We start from the raw sequence: 24,410 nt of genomic DNA on the forward strand, positions 1-24,410 counted from the left end.
GTGCTTATTATGGCAATAACTACCAGTATTGCTGGCATCATGAGTAGCTAAAAAAGCTTAGGCTGAACAAATGTGGAAAATGAATCAACTTTTCTTTCTGCAAACCCGGTTTCTCACATATTCAGAGGAGAAGCATTGTGTGGAAGGTTATTTATCAAACAGATATAATTTATACATGTTCCTTTTCTGGGTTAAGTAAAGGTAGCCCATCCACCTAAGTAAGACCGGTAATTAGTGTCTTGCAGGACAGATGACGCGTCATGACACTGAGTCCCTTTTCGTCCCTACATACTATCAATGCCCTATTATCCAGCCTCTCTCATAGATCCTCTTTGAGATCCAGCTCCCACCTTAGAAAGACAGAAAGAAAAGATCTGTATATTTACAGCCCATTAAGATTTTACAACAGTCCGTACTTGACAGGCAAATATATGTATAATGTCTGCTGATGTAAATAGCACTCAGTTTGATCTAATCCACTCCCCTTCTATGTGGCAAAATCCAACATTAAGATTTCACAAATTTAATTAATTGCAAGTCTTTTAACTATCCAAAACTTCACAGACTGGAGGGTTTAGGGGAGGTTTTTTTAGAGGCATCCTCTAATGAAAGGTGAATGGAATTTTTTTCTGCTTTGAGAAAAAAGTCTGTTTGTATTTGACTTAACTGGCTGTGCTAAACACTTATCTAGGACAACTCTGAGGTGCTATAAGCTGCAGATACAATGTCTTTCATAATTCAAAGGCATTCCTCCAAAAAGCAACTTTTACAAATATGAAAAAGGCTTTTACTCCACTCATCATTCACCTGCTTACCAGGATACTCTCTGGAGCAACATCAGTGCTGCTTCTAGATTTTGCCTTCAGCTTTTAAGTGTCATTCCCAGCTGCACTGTTCTGCATTTTTACCAGTTGTCTCCTCTATTTTTTGCCTGTCTATCTCTACTACATGTTAATGTGGGGTTTTCTGAGTCACAAAAGCTCTACTGGTGCTTTTACCAGGAGACTTCAATGGCGTATAAAGGTTTCTAAAAGCATCTTCAGGAAAGATTCTAACTTCATGCAGCAACTGTCCAAAAATTTCATATTAGAAAGACTCTAACATATGGGCTTCTTTTTATCACTTAGCCAATAATGCCAGTCTGATCTGCACAGGCAAAAATCCTGGAATTTGCCTAGAGCATTATCTGTAAGCCAGCCACCAATGTTAGTACCAGTAGAAAGTTTGGGCAAAAATCTCTGGTTCAAGCAAGACTTTCAACACTCAGAGACCTGAAGGAATTCTCAGATATCTGCAGTTTATGGAGTCCTCCAGCAAAACTGCAAACTCCTCTTCCCACTCATCAAAGATTTTCTTTTGGCATTCTCACTTAACTATCCATACTGGCTGGTGGCAGAGGCAGGCATGAACAAAAAGAAACTTAAGTTTAAATAAAATTGTACTTCTAGTTGTTAATTTTTAGCTAAGCTAACAAGAACAATGAAGTACAAGTAAAAGCACACAAAAGACTGCTAGGATATTATGGCCATTCATAGTAACCCAGAGTAGTGAGAAGTCCCCAATATACTTGGTGATGTGAAACCGTATATAATTTCCTGGGCAAGAGTGCAGGACATGTGCATGACAACTTTTATATATTTCCTTCAAAAGAAAAGGAAGTAGTAATAAGTAAATATGCATGATTAAAAGGGCAACATAGAGTATCCTCTTAATCAGTAACAGAGGTCTCACTTCATTACAAATTGACAGCCGAAGCAGGAAATTGCCAAATGCATGCTTTTTTGCTTGTTATCAGCTTCCCTAAAGTTATTATATCAGTTAGCAATTATAAGCCAAGTATCACAGCAGTGCAGTGTTCTCATTTCCCCTACATTCTTTCTGGAAGATGAACAAAATTGGAGTGCTGATATGTTCCTGAATGACGGGCTGCACTTTCTGATTTACACAGTAACAGCTATAGATCTGCAGTGATGAGAGGGGTCTGAGACACAATGACTCATTTATTGTTATTTCCCTCAACAGGGACATATGATAGATTTAAACTTTGTTTTGAATACTCTTTCACATAAAGTGTACCACAGTTGACGCAGATACTGGACTTTCTGACAACACCCCAGCTTTTTGCATCGATGTCGGACACTGGTCATGACAGTGCCCTTTCCTGATCTCTGCCTCAGGCAAATGGTCATTTCTCTGGATTTGCATTTTTACTTAAGTTCTTAATTTGTTACAGGGCAGTTGAGAAAGCCTTTCTGCCTTGCAGTGCTCTCTGAACCTTGGTTGCCTCTGATTCCTGGGTCTGGTCTCAATTTCCACAGCCAATGATATGCATATGAATGATCCTAAAGATAGCAAGAGATAGCCATTCCAGGGGAAAATGAGACATGAAGGTTTTAGCTGTCAAAGCAGAAGGGAGAAGAAGCCTTTTCCACCAGCATGGTTGAAGTTGCATGTGCTGGAAAAATGAGACTGTTATTAGCAAAAAGTATGCTGCCTGCAAATGAGAGAGCACAGTCAACAAACATCAATCATTCCAACTGTATATTTATGGAGGGTGATTTTTGAACAGTTCGGAATTTACTGAGGAACTACCAAGGTTGCTGGAGAAATGAGCTAAAGTGATGCATTATGCATGAAAAAGGGGGGCAAGAAGTTTAGGAGGCCAAAACCAACTCAGAGCAGAAGCAAAGGAACCGCTGGGTAGGTTTTTGGAAAGGCTCAATTGGAAATAGTGATACATTGGAGTACAAATGGCAGTACGTATGCCTCCAAATACAGGAGTTGTAGATGGAGAAGGAGCTGATAGCAGTGGCAATGTTCTGGTAGTTGTAATTGTGGTCACCTGAGTTCAAGAGCAGGATAAAAATGAGCTGCAGATACTCCTAATGCCTAAAGAGGCAATTTTCTTCTCAAGATAAGTAGACAAAACCATGAATTTTTGGGCAGGTAAAAGGCATTTAAATTAAGCTAGAAAATTATTTTGTCAGAACAGGTAGGCAGGGTGGGCCAGGAAGCATTCATCAAAGTGTTAAAAGATGTGAATAGCAGAACAAATTCAGCTCTCAGGAGATAGTTCATATTAAAGAAAGAAAGGCAGAAAGGAGCTGTCAGGGTGCATCAGATAACAAACTGTAAGGTGGGAAACTAGTTCTTGTACTGCTATGAGCGCCAAATACAGGTATCTGTCTGCCCAAGATGAAGTTACAGGAAATGTAGTCTATTTAAGTCCTAGAAGAGACCAAAACTGCAGCAAGTAGTAAGATAGTCACTCACAGAGGTTTTCACTGGATATTCAGCTGTGAACATTTAGTAGTGGAAAATAGCAACAAATTTCCATCTTTGTATCAAACACTGCTCACCCAAACCACCATAAAAATATTAAACTGAATAAAAAAGGGAGAAGATTTTTAGAACAATTACAGTCACGCTACAGGAAGGAAGTACTTTTGCTGCTTCCAACCGATGACACCCATTTCAAGCCCTGTAAAGAAATTAATTTTTAGCAGTCTATGGTAATGATAAGTAAACCATATGTTGCTTAGAATTTGAAATCTGTACACCATGAACAAGGCATTTATTATAAAGGTGAGATACTGTTGTGCTGAACAGACATGCTGCCTAAAGTATGAGATTTTTCTGGAGGTTGACACAGAAGGATAGCTTTCTCGGCAGTCCTTTGCATTTTTAGTAGGCTATTTAAGTGTCCACTGACATTTAATTTAAAAATATTTAGGTAGAGGACATCGGCCTTTACCAATCCATAAAACACTAAGACCATATAAATGGATATATAAATATGGAATACATGGTAGTTCTTCATGTTCCACACTGATAGTGTGTAATGTGATAAGATAATCAAAATACTATCTATATCTCAGGATTAAGCATGGTGATCCAGAAAACTGAAATGTACCTCATACTGGTAGCATAACTGAGAATTACGATATTCTCTATCTGCAAAAGTAGGCATTCAAAAGCCACAATTGCCCATACTGTGGTGTTACTGTAGATGTCATCTACCCCAGCTCTGAATGGAAATGGTGATAGTTTTACAGAGTGACACATGGGAGACATTAACAGATACAGTTTATTTGAGGGCCTTGGTACCTGTTTCTCAGGGCAGAAAGCGTTCTTGTAGGACAAGGTGATAATGTCACACTGTGGCATCTTCACAGAGCACTGTGAGGGGAGGGTGCAGTGTCACACACTGCCTTAGCGTCAGGATTTGTAGTGTTAAACTGGAGACTTCTTCACAAGCCTGTCATCTGTCCAGTGATAATCATGGCTCTCAGGGAGATGCTGGCTCGGATGCTAAACTCTCATCTTTTGTGATGAACTTTTTCAGGTCTTCCAAGTGTTTCCTTTCACTTAATGAATTAGCTGTCCACAGCCAACTTAAGCTGCTTCAACTTTTTATTGTTACTTGCTAATTGCTATTAATATCTTAGACATACTTTGGACCAATGTTTAGATGGCATAGTCCCTGCCATGCAGACCTTTTACTCTCAAGTTGGTCAGATTTCAGCGAAGGTCTAAATCTTCGCTGTGCGAGTTCCCATCAGGAAAGAGGTGTAAGAGTTCCAACCACCCAGGAGTGCAGGCAGCCCTGTGGCTGCAGTACTGCAGGTAGGAAATCACACGGAAAACAGAGCCCACAGCAGAAGTGAAGGCTGTGAGCCAGAGGTGTGTGAGTGTCCTGCAGAGGTTGGGCACTGGCACGGTAGGGTGCGGGAGCTCCAGCACAGGACCAGCAGGTGCCTTTACCCGCTCCCAGCCTCCGCACATCGTTCCCATGCAGGATCACACCACCATGAGGCATCTCGGGGGAGAGATGCCCTTTTTCTCTGCTGGCTTTTCTCCTGGCCCTAGCTCTCATGCCTGTGCTCGGCTCAGCAGGTCCCCGACCCAAGAGCCATGGGCATGCAGGAGAGGCTGATGGGAAGGGCTGGCACCTTGTCAGAGAGAGAGTCATCAGGGAGCTACAGGAGAAAGGCATTCATGCCTGCCAGTTGTACTAAGGGGGTAGCTTAAGGAGGAAAACGAGCTACTGGGGAAGATGATGCCAAACGTGACTTTCAAGGAACACGAGTGCAGGCACTCATCCCAGGCAAAAGCCAAATGTTTGCAGAGATGGCAGATCTGGGTGCTGCACACCCACCTCTGGTATGCGCAGCTCCTGCTCCAGCTGGACATGTCTTGGAAGAGCAACTATGCTGAAGCTCCCAGCACTCAGGAGGAAAACAAACCAATCTGCAGAGTATATGACACAATTTGTTGGGCTGAAAGGCCTGGGAGGTTTCAGACGTATGAGACAACAGATTTTTAAAATAATTTTTTTTGTGCTCCTGCTCCTGCCAGAGCAGGTTTGCTCTAGGTGTTTTGTGAAGGAGTCCTGCTAGCTACCCCCACATGAGCCAGAAATCTTAGTGTAGTGGAGGAATTTTTATAATTTGCTTTGTTCATTTAGCACACCATCCCCTTTGCATTATCTGAGTAATGTACAGTGAACAAAGCCCATAAACTAGATCTCTTCCATCTTTTTGTAGGAGTATGATGGACTGATAGATTAACAGAATTTAAACCACTTTGTCCAGTTGAAAAGTACAGGATTCACCAAAGTAATCTCTAAGATGTTTCTTAAATAGTTCACTTAAGCTTTTTTTTTTTTTTTTTTTTTTTTTTTTTTTTTTTGTGGAACACACACAAAAGACCACACAAGACTAGCTAGGAAAGATGCAGTTGCCATTAGTAGTACAATGACCATCTGCTGTTCTGTTGTATCTTCAAGACGATTTTTGAAGTCATAAATTAAGCCATTGTGTATTATTGTGGGTGTCTTTTTCCTCACTGTGTCCATGGGACTCACCTTTCTGGGGATCGCTATCTTGCGGTAACAGAATGAGAGCCTTTGGCAGCCACTCACATATGCAGAAGGGCAGTGTCTGTAATACTGTGGAGCTCTATACCGTTTACAGACATGCAATTTATGTATGCCAAGTTCTTTAAGGGTCAAACCTTTCCAATGACAATATTAATCTAGTGCTTTGTAAATGTTATTTAATCTTCATAACAGTGTTTGGATGTGGTATGGTTATTTCCATTGGAATGGCCTTGGATATTATGCATTCTAATGCATGTAGACCTGGATTATGCATACAGACCATGTTTATTAGATAGAAAACATTTCTCACAGCAATGAGTGAGAAATGTTTTGAAATATGTTTCTTCCTTAGGCAGTAGATGCTTTTATAGTATAATTATTTCATTTCTGAACTTGGTGTATTAATCTTTTTTCCAACCACTCCTCAGCAAGCTGATGAGCTGGAAAGTGCAAAAGCCTTCAGAGTGGAACTTCAGCAACACTGGTAGAAGAGTCAGAAAAACTGCAGAGATTCCCAAAAGCATGAGGAAAAAAAACATCAGAAAAAGTCCCCTTCCATCTTCTTAAAATACTAGTACACAATTTCTCAAACTTCTCCAGGCATTTACCCATCAAGTTAAGTCTGAAAAGACTTGTTCATTGGCCATAGTCTAAATGACCCCTTTGTCTTTTCCAAACTTTCCCAGTGCCAGAACTGCTTCTCCTAGATGTTTAGATTTTTGTGGAGACAGGCAGCTCTCTGAAGATGCAAATATGCACACTCACTCAGAGGGCTTCTGTGGCTGCAGAGCCTGCTAATCTTAGAGCGAGCTGTCTAGTCCCCATCACACATTCCCAGGGCTCCAGCATCTTCCCGCACTTTAGCTGGAAAATTCCAGCATGCTGACCTGGTGCTGACTCCTCGCTGTGAAAACACAATGGGATCCATTCTCCTGTTGTGGACAAGTTACGCACATAAAAACCCTGTTGACTGAAAGGAGAATAGACCCCTTTAGCCTTAGCATGACAAGACTCCTTTGAAAGCTTACAGCATATTTGAATGAACTGTGTTGAGGATGGAGAATACTTCCTCCCTTCCCCCTCCTTTGCTCCTTCCTCCTTGCAGAAATCTGTAGCAGCATATCTAGCACCTCTCATCTATATAAGGCTCTCACAAACCACCTTCAGTCTTTGCAGTCAGTTTCCTCTCTCCATAACTTGAGTAGGGACACACTTTTGATTTTAATGCAACTGGCATTCACTCTTTGATGGTACTGCCCATCTGCACCATCCAAATCCACTGTAGTATGGTGGCTTTGATGAAACTGATAGATGAGGTGCTCTGGGATCATCTATTTGATGTTAATAGATATGCCTGATAATTGGGACACAACATGGATAGAGTTACTCTGAGTTAGAATCTATAAAAAGTGCAGATAAAAGATTAAATTCCAGACTAGCAATTCAGTGAGACCCTGTAGTTGCCAACAAGTCAAGTGGCATCTGTCTAACACATAACTGGCATGATGATGGTTCAGATGATAATTACTAATTTTGATCTATGCTGTTGTCTTCTATAACCTTTAGATGTTATATTATTTAGATATTATACCAATAACACTACAGCAAACCAATCCACCCAGTCACAACACCACCAATAAAAAACAACCTGACATGTTACTCTTCTCTCCAGCTCCTTCTTTCTTTCAGAAGAACCCAAATAAAGAAGCAGGTTCTGAAGATGAATGAAGTTGGACTGATTTAAGGTGGAGAGACAAGAATGGCAAATTTGAATTCTTGCACTGGGATTCCCAGAATTTCTAATCCCGGCCCCTGTAAAAGCAGACATTTTATCCGAAGGGCAAAAAACCCCATATAATAGTTTAAAAAAGGGTTTGATCTAGAGCACTCTGAAGGAGATGGAAGTTCCTCTGTTGTCTTCAGTAACTTTGGATCCAAGCTCCAAGAAAGTATTAAGTGTAGAAATTCTTTTTTTTTGATGGCAGGTAGTAACCTCATAAATTTAAACAATACTTGGACAACTCATTTGGGTCACTTGTGGTAATGGACGGCTTCTTAGTCAAACAGTAATATAATCTTAAGAATAAAGTAGTAATCACTGGTTTGTTCTTTGAATGACTCCAAAACTGTAAGATGGGAGCATAAGTTTTTTTTCAAATGTGATAGCAACTTAGGTAAAATATCTTGTTTGTTTGTTTGTTTGTTTTGTAATATTGTGTAAAAAAAGTTGTATAATGTAATCATTTAGTGTTTATTTTATTATGTGTACCTTCTACTCAGAGGGTTGGCATTATTGTTCCTAACAGTGATGGATACAAGCAGATCATGCCCTATGACCTCTACCATCCCCTTCCTCGGTATGTAAAACAGTCAACCAGATGCTAGGATTAACAAATCCATTTGCTTCTTTTTTTCTCTTCTCTGCATTTCTGTTTTGCTCTCAAACTAAGTTAACAGATGCTGCTTTTCTCTTGCTCTGAACTCCTGCAGATTAACCTAGAGATGTTCAAGTGCTAACCTATTGTTATAAATTCTGTTGATGTAGAACTGAAACAATATTCTAGCTGAAGCAGCAATACAGACTTATTAAGTGTGTGGTCCCTTTCTTTCTCTGTTTCCTCACACCCCCCCCCCCCCCCCCACCTCCCCTTTTGTCTCACGCCTTTCCTTATCATAGAATAGAATACCAGGTTGGAAGGGACCTCAGGGATCATCTGGTCCAACATTTCTAGCACAATCTAAACGAGATGGTCCAGCACCATGTCCAGCTGAGTCTTAAATGTGTTCAGCATAGCAGAGTCAACCACTTCCCTGGGGAGATTATTCCAATGACCAACTGTTCTCATTGTGAAAAATCCTTTTTCTTCCCTTTATTCATCTCTGAACATGACTATAACCTGTGGCTTTGTAATGAACCATCAGACTTTCTCTCGCTCCCTATTGGTGCTGCTTCTTGTGTGAGATTTGGGGTTTAGACAGTCTTAGTGTTGTGTTCTGATCCTGCAAACCCATGGTAATGCCTTCCCCAGCGACATTGATCCATTGGCTTTTCTAAGAAATCAGAGATCAGGGCAGGAATAGGATCAAGACCTGATTTGTATTATTAATTATCTCACAGTTAAAATGTGTTTAATGTAAGACTTGAGATTCTCATCGAAATAATCACACAAGTAATTACTCTTAAAGCAGTGAATAAGACTGGTGCTGATAAAAATGTTTGGTAGCTGAAGGATAATAACCTTTTGGTTTTGAAATACTGCCTGGACATGCAATAATATTGTGCTGTGTTTCCTTCTTCATTAATTTATTGTGGCATGGAGTATGAAATCACACAAAGAACCTGCTAGGCAACTTGTTAATCTCATCCTGGTGAGGAAATTACCTTCCTCAAACCATGGTGAGGCCTAATGCAGAGAGCTTTCAGCATCAGTGTGCAAGCGCCGTGCATTCACGTTCAACAGAGTTTCCAGCCAAATCATGGACCCACCCCAAACTGTGAGTGAGAAGACAAGGAGGAGAGCAGCTTACTTGCCAAGCATTGTGGCTGCAATTCATGCTGACACCCTTTACCAATGATTTGTGTAATTTGGATTAGGCTTTTCTTTTCCTAGTTAAGTGCTTATGGTTATGTACACACAGCCATTATCACCAAATATTCACAAGATGATACACTTATAAAATATATCCCTGCATCTAATTCCTTTTTTCTGGAAATCACTTTTCTCTGTTCTTTATGTTTAAAAAAAACACATACATACCTCCTAACCTCAAAAATTAAACCTCTGTTAGTAAGGAATATAGAAACTAGAATATTAATACAGGGCTTAACACTCTAGCTTTGAATAAGACAGATTTTATTTCGATTGTGTACCAAGGGTATGTACATTGACAAAAGATGGAGAACAATTTTATATCAGAGGATGATGCAGCAGTAAGTAACAGTGGTAGGACTCTATTTAAGGAAAAAGCATCCTGAACTGTCATCTAGGCAGAGGCCTTTTTACTGCTGAAGAAAATCCAAAATAAAGGATCAAAATGCCCTGAGGTATTTGGCTTTCAGTAACACTGAAAGGAAAAAAAAGAATCATTCCCTGAAAATGATCAAAAGGCTAAAACTGTTTCTCAAGCTGTTCTGGATTATGGTCTTGCCCTGTAACAGTCCGCTTACATCCACTCTCTCAGCTGCACTATTCTTTAAACCCCTGCCATCAATTGCCCAGGCTGCAACTGTTGGCTGGGACCTCTGCCCCGCTTTTTCCTTCTGCTGTTGCACTGCTTCTCCTCTTCTCCCTCTCCCCCCACTCCCACGTATGCTCCTATGAACCCACGAACAGGGCTCAGGTCTTCCTCCCTTGCCCAGAGAGGGAAGACACAGCCACGTGTCTCTTTCTTTGCCAAACCTCAAAGGCAGCAGAAACTGAACAGACCACAAGGCTGGCATGAGACTGGGCCAAGTAAGGGGGATAAAAAAATGTCTTTCCACTGAACCTGCAGAGTTTAGGCAAAAAAACCCAACCAAACGAAAAAAAAATCAACCAAACCAGAGAGGTCCTGGTTGCATTACCTGTCTGAGACTGGCACCTAATACCAGGGACAGAGGAGAGCGACAAACACTCCAGCAGTGGAGAGCAAATCTGGGAAGGCACCTTTGCAAGATTTCCCTAGTGCAGTCCCTCAGCCTTGAATTTTATCATGAAGAGAGAAAGGTATGGTTCAGTGGATATAGTGCTTACTTTTAATGCACCACCAATTCCTTTCACAAATTCTTGGTCAATGTTGCACCCTTTGTACCTCAAAAGGAGCTGTGACACTTGCTTTAAGAGCTGTGCAATGGTGAAACTTCGCCTTCCTATCTTGCACTCATACAAAACCTGAGGATCAAACTGCTTGCCTAGACCTAAGCTGCTTGGTATTGCTGAGGTTACCAAAGGTATCTGGAAACTTGTCCAAAAGACTCCAGGGAATTCCCTGGCGCCACATCTCTTTTGTGCCTGGGAAAAGCTGGCTCAGGCTGGCTGCAGAAGTTTCTGCTGTTCATGAGTTTCAGTTTGAGGGCTCTTCATGTAGATTCATGGTAGTGAGAAACCTTAGCTGTATGCTGGGAAACTTGTTCAGCAGAGCCACAGGTAACACATATGAACTCAAAACATTGCTAAAATTACCCATTCATGACATATGTGGCTTATGTTGAGCACACAATGATGGATATCATAGGGTGTAAACATTGTTTCACCACTTCTTAGTGATAATTGTAGAATTAATCAGTGGCTTTAACATTCATAAACAGATATTAACATAAGCCATTTCACATTGAGTTTTATGGCACTTTCAACCAGTAGCCAAGTGTGGGTAGTACTTACCTGTACTGGAGCGGATGAGAAAAAGATGGGTTGATATGATGAAAAATCAGAGGGAAAGATAAGCATTTTTCATATAGCTTAGCAATCTTGATGATCTTGTAATTGTTACTTAATAAAAATAATTCCTTTGTTTTAAGTGGCAGAAAAAAATCCTCACCTTTCACTTTTTTCCCTTCTTGCCTGAAAGAAGCAGGTGGGGTTTTTTCTGTAAAAACAATTTTTTTAAGTCAAAAAATGAAAATTTATGACCAAAATAATTGTTTCAAACATTATTTCTAATGTCTTTATCAAAAGGACATTTGCCTTTGGAAAAAAAAAAAAAAATTGTAAAATGTTTCCGGGTTGATACAACATGCACACTTTTACACCGTCAGGCATACACAGGATTATACAGGAAGAGCCACACTGGATAATAACAACAGTCTCTGTGACAATGGCTTGAATATAACAGAGGAAATACCAGACTATTCTATGTGGGCAGACATGTACACATATAATACATACATTATTGTATATGCATCACTGTAAAAAAAGGATTATTCTCATAAGTATGCATAGCTTTTCAGAATATATGCATTGTTCTGTGGATTTGTCATTACGTTCTCAAATGGCACCTGTAAAGAAAAGATGATTTCCCATTTCCTCTCACTGCCTCAGCTGTAAGGAAGCAAGACCCATGTGGTTTATTCATCAGAGGCCATGTATCCTATCAGTATAGTCACGTCTTCTTTTTGGTAATTTCCTCTCATCTTCTTTTTTTTCCTCAACTCAATTGTTTCCCTGAAAAGAAACACTACTGTTTCCCTGTATGTTCTTGCAAAAGGAACATCAGCTTCAGAGCACACTGAGCTTCCAGTGATTTGTGACAAAGATTCCTCAGAACGCGACAAATTGTGAAGATATGATAATCCAATCAATCAAATAAAAGAAATTAAGTTAAAAGTATGTAGAGTTTCTGTGGTGGTAGTCACTGGGTTAGTGGGAAAGAGGAGATTTCATATTACTAATCTGTGACTTAAAGACAGCAGCCATGAGAGTGCTTTGCTGTTATGGCCATTTATGAAAACATATATGTGATTAATTTTTACTGACATTATTCAGAAAAAAACCTCCCTGCAGATAGCAGTTTATGCATTTGGGGGATGCGGGTGGGGTGGGGGGTAGCAGGGTTTCCTTTTCCTGATGTCTCTCTGGGGTTTTTTTGTTCCCCAGGTGGGAAAGTACACCCTGGACTGCCTGTTCCTCATCCTGTGGAGGGGGCATTCAAAGCCGCAGCGTCTCATGTGTGGAAGAAGACATTCAGGGACATATCAGCCCCGTGGAAGAATGGAAATGCATGTATACTCCAAAGATGCCTGTTGTCCAGCCTTGCAATATATTTGACTGCCCAAAGTGGCTTGCTCAGGAATGGTCTCCGGTAATCAGCTTAGCTTTGTTGGTTTTGTACTTACTGCACTAGAAATATATCTTAAATTATAGTTTAGTGAGCTTGTGGAAGTAGGAACATTCACTACTTTCTTGCCTTATTACTATTATTACCTCTGTTTTAAATTATGCAATTTGTTTAATTGCAAAGTAAATACTCAGGAATAATGTATTAATAGGATTAACATGATTAAGGAGAATGATGGAAAACTAAATCAGATCTGTAATGTTAATTAGTGACCTTCTACTAATAATAGACTGGAAACATAAATGAAATGCAGAAAACAAAACCAGTAAACATGTAATGGTATATCTTTATCACAACTCTTCAGCCATAAATTGAATATCATGAGTTACTGAGGTATTTCTGGAAATACGTAAAGCCATAAATGACTCTGCTTTTTGATGCTTGTAGTTGTCTGTTCCTGTCTCACCCTTCCTTCTGTACAAAAGTAAATGTCTTTTTGAATGTCTTTCTACAAAAGTAGAAAAGTACTTTGATTTTGTACATAAAGACAATAATCTTGAATGTAGTTTCTCACCACCCCAGTTTCTCAACAACTAAAATGGGTTTTAGAAGCTAAGCTAGCTCAACCACACATGAGGTGTTCTTGACTAATTGCAAAGTGTTCAGTGATTTCCAGATGAAAGCTGCTACCCAAGAGCAAAGTAACATTGGTAGTATCCACAGCCCTCCCCACTTGTTGGTAGTTTTGATCCTCTCCCATGCAACCACTTCTGAAACAATCTGTACAGGAGGAAAAACTGATGTACCTTACCAAAAATACATGAAAAAAAGACTTAAGAAAGTGTCTGAGGGAAAAAAGCCCAAGTAGTTTCCCATTCTGTTTGGTGCCATGTTCCAAAATAGCTGAGTGTCACCCCTGTTAACCCATAAACCCCAGTACTTTGTGCAAGCAAAGCAGAGTGTCTCCAGATGAAACTGACAGTGTGTTACTGAGTATATCCAATATGGGATGGATGGCCACAAACAAAGCAGCCAACACTGATGGAGTGACACTGCAAGAGAAATCCAGCAAAATGTCCAAACCAAGTAAATGTGCAGAGTCAAAAGGCAAAAATTTCTGACGATTTTATACCTTGTCCATAACTACCAAATATTATGAATAATTTGTGTTCAGGGTTGGGTGTTTCTGCATCATGGTTTGCTCTCTGATGTACACATACTTCTATTGAGTATTCCCCTTTTATTTATCACTCCTGTGATGTATCACATGCACCTTTTTTTTCTTTTTTTTTTTTCCCAGTGCACTGTGACCTGTGGACAAGGACTCAGATACCGTGTGGTCCTTTGCATTGATCACAAGGGGATGCATACAGGAGGCTGTAGTCCTAAAACAAAGCCACACATAAAAGAAGAATGCATTGTACCCACTCCTTGCTACAAACCCAAAGGTAATGAGGCAGAAAGATTCTCATAAATTTTTCAGAGCTCTTCCATGCTGAGGAGGTTTTTTTTCGTTGCTGGTAGCACTGTTTCCACCTGTACTGAGTTGTGAATTTGCACCTTTAAGGCCTGTTATTCCTACTCCAGTCTGCCTACTAGCAACTTGGAGTGAATGCTGGCCCCTTCCTCTTTCTTACAAGCTCTGGGATTTTCACTCTTAATTTGTGATCCAGCCGACTAAGCAATATAAATGTAAATTTGACCATAGTGTAAGCAGGTTTGACCTCACTGATTGTGTCTGGGCTAAATTTGCCCTGTATTTTAAAAGAAACTAAATATATAATTAACATTTATCATAGATAAATGTAACCATAATTTTAAACTGCCTGTTCATAACTTGGAGCTTGAAATAGGTCAGAAGCAAACATTATACATCCCAACATGAAGTTCCGCCTACTAGCAAGGCTGCAAAATTTGGCAGACTGTTAGACTTGAAGCAACTTATAGCAAGGAGTACTCACAATTTGTACAGAAATGTTTCTTGGCTTGGGCCTCAGACAGAGAGTAATACTGGGGTAAATCCCCCACATTTTGTTCAGAGAAGGAGAAAATATTTCTGGAGCTGTTTGGAGGTTCTTATGGGGTGGGAATGCTGGAAAAAGACCTGGAGGCTGGGTTGGATTAATGGGTAGTGGCCAGGTGCAGAAGACACAGGTATTTGACCTTTTCCACAGATGTATGAGTGTGCATGTGTTTGTGCATGTATACAGCTCTATCAGTACAACCTTTGTGTCTGTATGCTGACTAACTTCTGGAAATTTCCGGGCTACAGCAATGCAGGTGAACTTAATTTCCCTAAACTGGAGACTTAAACCCCACCATAAGAAGAATCAATTCCTTTTAAAAAATGAATTGCTATCCTGATACATATTAAGAGCATTTATTATGAAGCCCTTTGAAATAAGTGACCTGTGACCTCATGCTGATCCAAGATGGAACAGTGAAACTTGGAATTTTAATTTCTGCACTCAGTGGCCAATGATGGGTGCACTTGTCCAATTTCAAGATTCCAGTTTATCTGGACCATGAGAATTCACTGTGTCTGCCAGCCACCAAAGTGGCAAAAACGAGACACAGAGCCTCTGGGGACCAATGGGTATGTTTGCACTGTATTTTGCTGGCCGACATGACCTCACTCCGTCCACCTTCCAAGATGAAAAGAACAAGGACCTGTGACTCTGTTAACATGACTCTGAGCCTCATATGGAGATTCAGTGGGTTTGGGCTCAGTCAGTCCGTTGCTTTTATGGGACTTTATCTGTTTATACTGTTCAGAGCACAGGTAAAGCAAGATCCTGTCTGTCTGCAGCATGCAGCGTAAGCAAAATGCAGTAAGACACCAAAAAATCAGGTGTTGCAAACCACCCACAACTGACTTTTGTCTAGGGAACCTGAGAAAGGTGCAAGACCAGCTAGGAAAGCTTTGCTTGCCTGCATCTGTCAAGAAGTGTCTTCCAATGGGACTTGTCTGGGAACAAAGTAAATTGCTGTTTGCTGGAAGCCCACCCTTGTAACAGAGTGGCATCTTTACCCTCAATAAACTCTTATGCTGCCCTTTGCAGTACATACATGATTAATTTCTGATTGTAGGAAGTTATTTCTTTCTTCCATTTTTTCCTATGGAGTGGAAGGTCCTATGCAAAACATACTGTTTTGCCTGGGTTTATTTTTACTCGTCATCTTGGTTCTGCAATGCTCTCACATCTCTCCCTCCATAGTGCAAGTGGTAATGTTTGAAGACCCATGTACCTGAATGCTGAATCATGCTTTCAGAAGAGAGTTGGACCAGATGATATCCAGAAGTCTCTTCCAATCCAAATTATTCTATTTATGTGCTGGAAGTTTGTCCTTCTTATTTCACAAATCTGGAGTTGGAAATTTAGAGTAGAAGGGGTAGCAATGTACCTCTCCTCTCTTGAATGTTTTAGTCTTAGCCTGCTTTTTCCTTCTGGAGCTAAATTAACATAAAGCAGGAAAACAATCTTCCTAGCTGACTGAAGCACCAAGACAAAAAATGTTAAATTCCCTCTTCTTTTAACACACTGTGCTGAACAGAAATAGAATGCAAATAGGTTATGTAATTTATTTCATTTTAGTTTATTCAAGCACTAAGGCACTTTATCTTACACCAATAATGGGAAAAAACAGGATATCCCTGGATTAAGTAATGATATTTCAATTTTAATACAGAAGGTATATTCATCTAATACAACTTGCTATATAATATAGGATTTAAGTGTTTTTACTGGAACTGTTTTATAAAAGGAGAGATTTTACTTTAATCTCCAAAAGTAAAAATTCCTCCTTAGCTTATGTTAGGAGTGCTTTTTATTCATTTTTTTGTCAAAGCACACTATACAACATCAACGTTTCTAATCCTCTAACTCATTTTACAGTGTAGATGATAATCAACTACACCTCTAAAAAAGAAAAGTTATTTTAAAAGTCACATAACAGGCGATGGTACACAAGAGCTTTTGCTTTTTACAAGCACTTGCATCCAAGCAAAAAAACACAGAAGTAAGATCTGGCTTTCCAAAACCCATAAAATAAGCTGCAGAACATATAAATAGAAATATCTCCTGCATATTTTGGATAACACATGCAGTAAAATATAGATTAAACTAAGAGCTGTGCTGGCAAATATTCATCCTTAAATGGCACTAATAAATATGTTAGAGTAAGACCTTGGCAAGCTATTTCTGAGAGAGGTATAGTAACTCTATTACTGTCCATTTTTTCCTCAGTTAATAACTTGCTCCAAGGAAATTTGCTTGACTAAACTTGCAGTAGCTGTGAAATCAAGTTGTAAGTTGTTGTTCCTCTCTGATACAACTGACGGGAAATTGTGTGTGTGTATATGAAACGTTCACTGTTGTGCACAAGAGTCACAGAAAATTCCCGACTATTCTGAATGACATTAATCTGCTCCCATTAGTGAGAACAAATCCATGCATTATGTAAACCTGAAAGGCTTAGGTGATTTGTGAGTGGCAAATAGGTCTGGCCCTGGTTCTCCTCAGTGGTCTGAGTCTCACTCCCTTTTATTTGTGTTTTTTTCCCTGATCCTAGCCCAGAATGTTTTGTTGAAATGCAGAACTCCTTCTCAAATTATAGCACTAAATTTGCTCTTGCTTTATACCCCTGTAGAGCTAAAACAGCTCCGCCACCTTCAGCTAAAATACTCCAGTTTTGACACTGCATGAAAGCACAGTTTGGCTCGCGAAGCGGCATGGCCCTGCGCTCCCCAGAGCAGAGCAGCTCATTATGCTGTGCGCACATCCTGGAGGGGAAGAAAAGCAGTTCTACTGTTTTCCATCAGAAATGACAGAAAAAGTATTGAGCTCATTTTTTTAAATCCACATAGCCGATGAACTGATAAACTTAAAGTTGAAAAGTATAACTGGGCCATTTTATTATGGTTTCTCTGTTTTCCTGTGGTATCACTCATCAAATCAGGGGTTTCTTCCTTTTTGCAATCTATCAAAAACATGCTTAATGTGTCTTCTGAAGTTCTAAAATTTAAGGGTAAACAGAGGGATTTTATACGTTTTGCCTTTGCACTGTCAGTGGAGGCCTGTTACACTTTCAAGGCTCTCTCCAAAAAATACTTTCCAAAGTGTCTACTTTTACAGCCCAGTTGCATAGTCTGAAAAGTGACTTAATTTACCTTTCTGGCTTTAGAACTCCATAGCCCGTCTAGCTGCAACAGCAAGCTATCTGGCCATATAACCTTATAAGCATTATAGTCCAGGTGACAAAGGAGTTTCTCTCCTGCTCTCCTTTCTGTCCCTTTCTTCATGCTCAGCCTCCATGTGGGTGAAGGCACATGTGCATCACAGGCATGCTCGGCAAGAGAGGGGAGGCTGGCACACATAGCAGCATTACTGCATGCTTCCTATTTTCACACGCTTGCGTTTTTGTTCCATAGAGAAACTTCCCGTGGAAGCAAAGTTGCCATGGTATAAGCAGGCTCAAGAGCTGGAGGAAGGAGCAGTGGTATCTGAAGAACCATCGTAAGTCTTAAAAATTTGCTTACAATATATTCTCATGATATGGGGATCTGGGCCCTGCATTGCACTAACACAGTCTCTTGAAATTGTATTTGGCTTTCATTAGAGTGCAAAGGCTAAACCCAATCCTGTGGAAATAAATGGGCTTAAGGCTGTGTCACACTTAGGTATGAAGAGACAGAATTCAAGAAGGCAAATGTAGATTTAATTTGAAGAAATGTTTTATTTAAGGTCATTTACAATAATATTATAGTGAGAGTTTGTCTACCTATGTAGTTATATGTTCCCCACTACCACTGTATCTCCGCAGCTCAGCACAAATATTTATTCTCACAATACCCCTGTGAAGTAAGAGGTAAAATACAGTGATGATTCCCCCTTGCCTCTCCCCTCAGGAAGAGTGTAGTAGCAGCAAATAAGATTAATTAACTTTAGCAGAAAATAAACTAGAAACCTCAGCCCTATGGTTTGGATTCCCTTATCATCACTCACCTCATCATTTCAGGGCTTTTCCTCTCCCTGCTCTTCCAGCTTCTTTATGGTCTTTGCCCAGCCACCTTTGCAAGATGGATCTTAGTCAGCACCTTGTACCCCATTAGTAGCTCTTCCTCCTGCTGCAGACCCTCTTGAATGGCAGGTTGGCCTACGTACTTACATTGACAGTCCCCTTGCATTAGGGCTGCCTGAAATGATGGAAAATGTACATCTGCCTCCTAAATATATAAAATTAACTCATTATGTCCCTTAACTGTAACTTTTTGGGGTTTTTTTTTTCCCTATTCGTTTGACTTCCATTTTGTGAAAAAATTACCATTGAGTTAGAAAGAGATGGAGGGTAATGCTGAAGGAAAAAATACTACAATAAAAAGCTGGAAAAGAACACTTTCACTTAGGGTTGATACCTGCCTTTTCAATATATCAATAAGAAAATCTGATTGTATTAATCTGACCAGGTGTAGCAAGATTCTTCAAGCTTCAGTCAAATTCAAGTTACTAGACTCAATACAGGAACATTTAAATGAAGTGCAATGACCTGTGATAAGCAGAGGTGAAGTAACTAATAGCTCTGAATCATTCTATGATTCACACAGTGCTATTGAAAAAAGTTTAGCAGTTTCTGCATGTGCTCCATTTCATTAACAGCAGGACTGCAGAAGAAGTTAGAAAAATTAAGTGGTTTAAAAAAACTCTCAGAATTTCATTCAGAATTGAGTTTTATTGTCATTTATGGATAATTAATCTTCCTTAGCCCAATAAAATTCCAATGAAATGGAAGCTGCAGTAAAACTGGCGTACCATATAAAATGTTAGCAATGAGGCTGGGAAATTAAAAATACAGTTATGATTACGGTTTGGATTTTTTTTTCTGGAACTGTGATAAACTCATCCTATAATTGTAATCTCTGTACACAGCTTTAATCAGCACATGGCATTTTTTATTGCAACTGCAGCTGTGTATCGGACTAAAAAACATTGTTCGTTATGCAATATAATTGCAGTTTTGACATGGTTAATCTGAATTCAGGTAATTTGAAACTGGAACAGTGAAAAAGAGCTAGACATGCACATAATAAAGCCCTCAAAATAAAAATTATTTTAATCCAGCTGCCATATGTATACATAAATACATACATATACACACATGCATGTATACACACACATTTATACACACATATGCAAACACATGTACTCATATGTGTATATAGATATTAGTAGCAGCTATCGTATGTAATATAATGAGATGTTTAATTGTTTCCAGAGTTTCATAGACTTTGTAGGTTGATTCATTCAGCATCAAAGTCTAGAAAATTCAATATTTGCAAATGTACTCATTTTTCATTTGTAAAGTGCAGTTTGTTTTCTTGTGACTATATGAAACCACTTAGTTAAAATGTACATTTATCAAACTGTAAATAACCCCTGGAAGCATACATAAAAAAAGGTGTATTATCAGGAAGTTTATAAAAAGGCATCATACTGATATGTGGTCATATTTGGAACAATTTGTTACACTAAGAAATTTTTTAGATAAATTTTGTGAACAATGTCGACAGTACTGTAGAAAAAGACTATAGTACGATATATATGTGAGTATGTGTAGCTTCAAATATTAACAAGAAGGGGGTTGTGAAAAAGAGGCATAACCTGCAGGGAAAGGTGAAGAAGCTTTTTTTTTATCATGACATGTATTTCCATAAAATATTCTGGAAAACCTGATGGGTATATTACTTGTGATATTAAAACGGACCTTGAGAGATATAAAATGAAAAGAGTTTAAGAACTTTAAAATGTTTTAAGAGCAGCTATGATGCCTCTTTACTTTATAGTTTCACTGCTCTGCTGCAATAAAGGCCCTGTTCTGCAAAGGCATCCTGATCCTTTTACCCCATCTCGTGTAACACTTCCATGATACCAGTGGGATACTAACATACCAATACAGTGGGGCACAGTACAGATCAGGTTCATTCTGACATGGGGTGACATTTTGTACATTTTTTTTTCCCTGCAAAACACAGCTCTGGGAGCATGTATAATCTTTATTTTAGGCTGATGAGAAATCAACATGACGTTAAATTAAATTCAAGTATAGGTTTTTATATGTGATGACTAACAGCTAAAATAAAGGGCATAAAGTCAGGATCTTTATGCAACTATCCCAAATCTTGGAGATATCCATGCCTTGTGTTTAGTTTGGAATGATTTTTAGTGATAAAGCATGAGACAGAAAGACCAAATAAAAACTTAGAAAACTTGTGCTGAAAGGGCCATCCATGCAATCCCTGTCTGTTAACTGTAACAGCCATCTGCATATTGTTCCAGAATATCTAATCTGTTGACAGTGGCCTTGAGCAGTGAACTTCCACATAAAATTGGTTTGGGTGCCTCACTATTAATAGTGTTTTTCATTAATGTCTAACTTTAAACAGTTATTCATTTTAGGTCTTGGTTATTAGATTGAAAAACTGTATATAAAGACATAAAAAAGGAGACAAAACATTCAGAATTCACCAAGATACAATCAACAATCACCTTCAATGCCAATTTTATAGCATCACTTGTCCTCGTTCAGCTGTGTAGGGATTTCAAATACACCAGCTAGTTGAAAAGCAAGGTGTATTACATGATAATGCACCTTTTGGCCTGTGTTTCTGCAGATATGCATGACCTACCATGCTGACAGATGTCGGGCTATCACCCGTATATTTTGGCTGATGGATGATCAGTCCAGAGTATAGGTGCATGCTAATTTGATAGTCAGAATGGTCAAGAGTTTTTAAATGTTGGATCAAGCACTAGCTGCTGTAAGACAGCGTGCAATGTGGCCAGCTATTTTGCTGACTGTGAATTTGAGTAACTAGAACATGACCATCAATTTCTTAGTGTCTTACGCCTAAGTGTGTTGTAGTGTGTTACTTTGCTGTAAATATTTTCCGAAAACATACCAGGGGTTGAAAAACCAATTTTAATTGGTTGCTTCCCCTCCTCTGAGGAAGCCATTTCTTTTCTCTGATTCAGTAGAGCGGAGCCGGCTGAGCAGGGTTTGAGAGTTCAGCTGGGCAGTCAGGATGGGCTTTCTTTGAGACCCCACTCTTCCACTGAGCAGGGAGGGAATGATGGGCAGAGGAGAGGCACCGTGGAGTGGAAGGGGAGCAGCTGTAGAGCAGGAGGAACAGCTGAAGGCCTCCAGTGGCATGGTGAGCTAGGTGCTGAAAAGGCAGCATTGTGTGCTCATCAGCGTGTTTGCTTGAAGTTGGAGTAATGGAAGTTTCTTCAGACAAAATATACTGATGTGATTTTCCTACTTGCTTTGTATTGGAGCAATAATTACCAGTTTCATGACTGCACTTGGGTAGATGTCAGTAAGGACTCATTCTTTTTCTGTGCACCTGAGGCTCTTCCTGACCTTTCTTATGCCACCAAGTCATTGCCTCCATTCTCCTCTCCTCTCCTCCTCATGCCTCCTCTCCTCAGGGTTGTTCTTTGTAGCCAGCAGACCATTCTTCCCCTACCACTGTCACCCTTTCTTCCTTATCATTCTTCAGGCAGAGAAAGCAAACCTCATCTATAAGCAACTCTATTGTCCTTCTGAAACTTTATTTTTGATTGGAAGTTTAAGCTAAAGCTGAAAATTTTCAGCAGATTTCTTCTATGCACTGAGTTATCATATTTGTGACTCTGTGTATTGCTGTTTTGTGAATTTTTGTGACTTTCTATTGAATACAATTTTTGTTATGAAATTGCATACTATGAGTTATAAAGTTACACTTTTTCACTTTTTTTTTTACGTTGTCCTTCCACCTGTAATTTGTGATCATTCTCTAACATGTGCTGCTCGAGCAGCAAACGCCTCATTTGTATTCCATCTGCGTGTAGTGCTTCCGTTATTTATTTCTTCAGGAATTTCTAAAGGAAGAAAATCTTACAGTTTAATTTTATCTGTATATGTCTATCTGTCAGTTGCCTTCCTCTTCTCTCAGTTATGTCTGAATTTGTTCCTATTAACTGAATTTGACAGAGGTATAAAGTTATCACAGAGAATTTTCCCCCCCTGTCAAATTTGGTTGACATTCACCAGGAAGTTCAGTGGTAGTATTTTCCACTTGTTTCACTGAACTAAATGACTAGGTAGAAAACTGACACCCTGCAATTCCCCAGCTGAAGGAAAGGTTTCTAAAGGAGTTCAGTCCTTAAAAGATACCAGAGAATCCACTTGGGCACTCAGCCTTCAAATATAAATCCATGTTAAATCTGTTTTCATCAGTTCTGCCTCCCAAAGAATTAATCATAACCAGGTCATCCACTTGAAGGCTAGAGGGGATAGTTATGTTTGTGTTGTCTAACCTGCTGCACACCTACATGGGGTCAATTAAATATTAATTGCTGACAGAACTACTATTAAATACTCTAGGTTGGTAAGAAAGTATTGTAATCTTTGTTAGGACAAAGGTTTAAGGTGAGAAGTCCTTGCTGTCCTACATTGTTGTATATATTGTTCTCCTGTTGCTGTCCAGCTCTGAAGTGACCATTCACCAGGCCTTAGAAATACGTTATCTGAGGGAGAAGCCACAGTATCTTTCTGTTTGACCTCTTTCACTGGAGCTCATTACACCAGCACAGCATGACAGCCAGAGTCAGAAAGAGCAGCACACATGATTAAAAAAGCATGGGTTTTTCTATGTATAATGAGATAGTTTTTATGGGTGGTGGAGGGGTTGTTTAAAAGATTTCTGTCTCTAACTCTTGAAAAATGGTTTTGTATGTTAACACCATACCCAGCTTTTAACATACTGCCATAAATAACCCTGGTGCTAGCCATAAAAAGAAGACGGGGTGGGAAGAGGGCAAACAATAATATCTGGATGCCAGATGGCACCATGGTAGTGATGGGGCCGGTTAAGTAAAAAACAAAAGGAAACTCCTGACATGCATCAGTGGTGGGGACAAAGCCCTCAGGGAACTGGATATGGACAGAGAGGCCAGTGTGGCAGAGTCACCCAATATCTCTTTCTTACTTTTCAGTAGGTATTTATGTTTCCAAAGACACGTAAGCTATTTTATTTTGGTTTTCCCTGTTAAATAGTTTCCATCATAATGTTTGTACCTGATTCACGGGTTAATGAGAAATTTTAAAACTTCCTACAAATGTTTTACTTTAAAAATAAAGCATGTTATGATTATTGGATTGCCAAAAAAAGTAGTGAGGAAATACACAGATACTAACTGCTAGGCCGTTGCTTGTCCACTTCAGTGTCATGCAGGGAAGAGGAAGAAGAAAGTTTAGAGAAACTTAACCATATTAAGATCTAATGGCAAAAAAAATTAAAGTATATACGTAGTTGGTCACAGGGAAGATCAGCAGTGCAGCAGCCTAACGTTAGGTAATGATTTCTATCTATTCATTTGAGGAGTCCCTTTAGACAGTCACCACTACTTAGGATTTATGTGTAATATCTATACAGGGCAGAAGCAGTTATCTTTCCCTGGGGAGAAAGGCAGCAGTGAATTTATGAAGAGCACCAACAGAATAGAATGATTTGACACAAAGCTGAAGGAAAAGATCATATTCAAACTAAACTGAAGAGAAACTATAGAGGGACAGATTGCAATCACTCAGATTGTAATTGGACCTATGCAGCTGGTTCTGGTGCCATTACTCTTACAGATGGGGCCCTGAGATTTTATTGACAGCTGGTCATGACCTCTGTTTCACTTCTCTGAACAATGGCACCAGCAGCTACCCAGTGCTGTGTGTGAGCATCCTG

The 24,410-nt window shown here is 39.5% G+C and overlaps 1 protein-coding gene across 1 annotated transcript in view; it reads left to right on the top strand.

Moving 5' to 3' along the window:
* Positions 1–24,410, top strand: part of ADAMTSL1 (ADAMTS like 1) — a gene marked incomplete at both ends in the record, with an annotated part of 200,599 nt that overhangs the window by 87,945 nt on the left and 88,244 nt on the right. Inside the window, 4 exons of the mRNA XM_082335407.1 lie at positions 8,188–8,238; positions 12,454–12,658; positions 13,935–14,082; positions 18,066–18,150. Coding sequence (XP_082191533.1) covers positions 8,188–8,238; positions 12,454–12,658; positions 13,935–14,082; positions 18,066–18,150 — 489 coding nt within the window. The remainder of the gene's footprint in view (positions 1–8,187; positions 8,239–12,453; positions 12,659–13,934; positions 14,083–18,065; positions 18,151–24,410) is intronic.

The sequence above is a fragment of the Platalea leucorodia genome, assembly GCF_965183815.1.
Source record: "Platalea leucorodia genome assembly, chromosome: Z".
NCBI classification, from domain to species: domain Eukaryota; kingdom Metazoa; phylum Chordata; class Aves; order Pelecaniformes; family Threskiornithidae; genus Platalea; species Platalea leucorodia.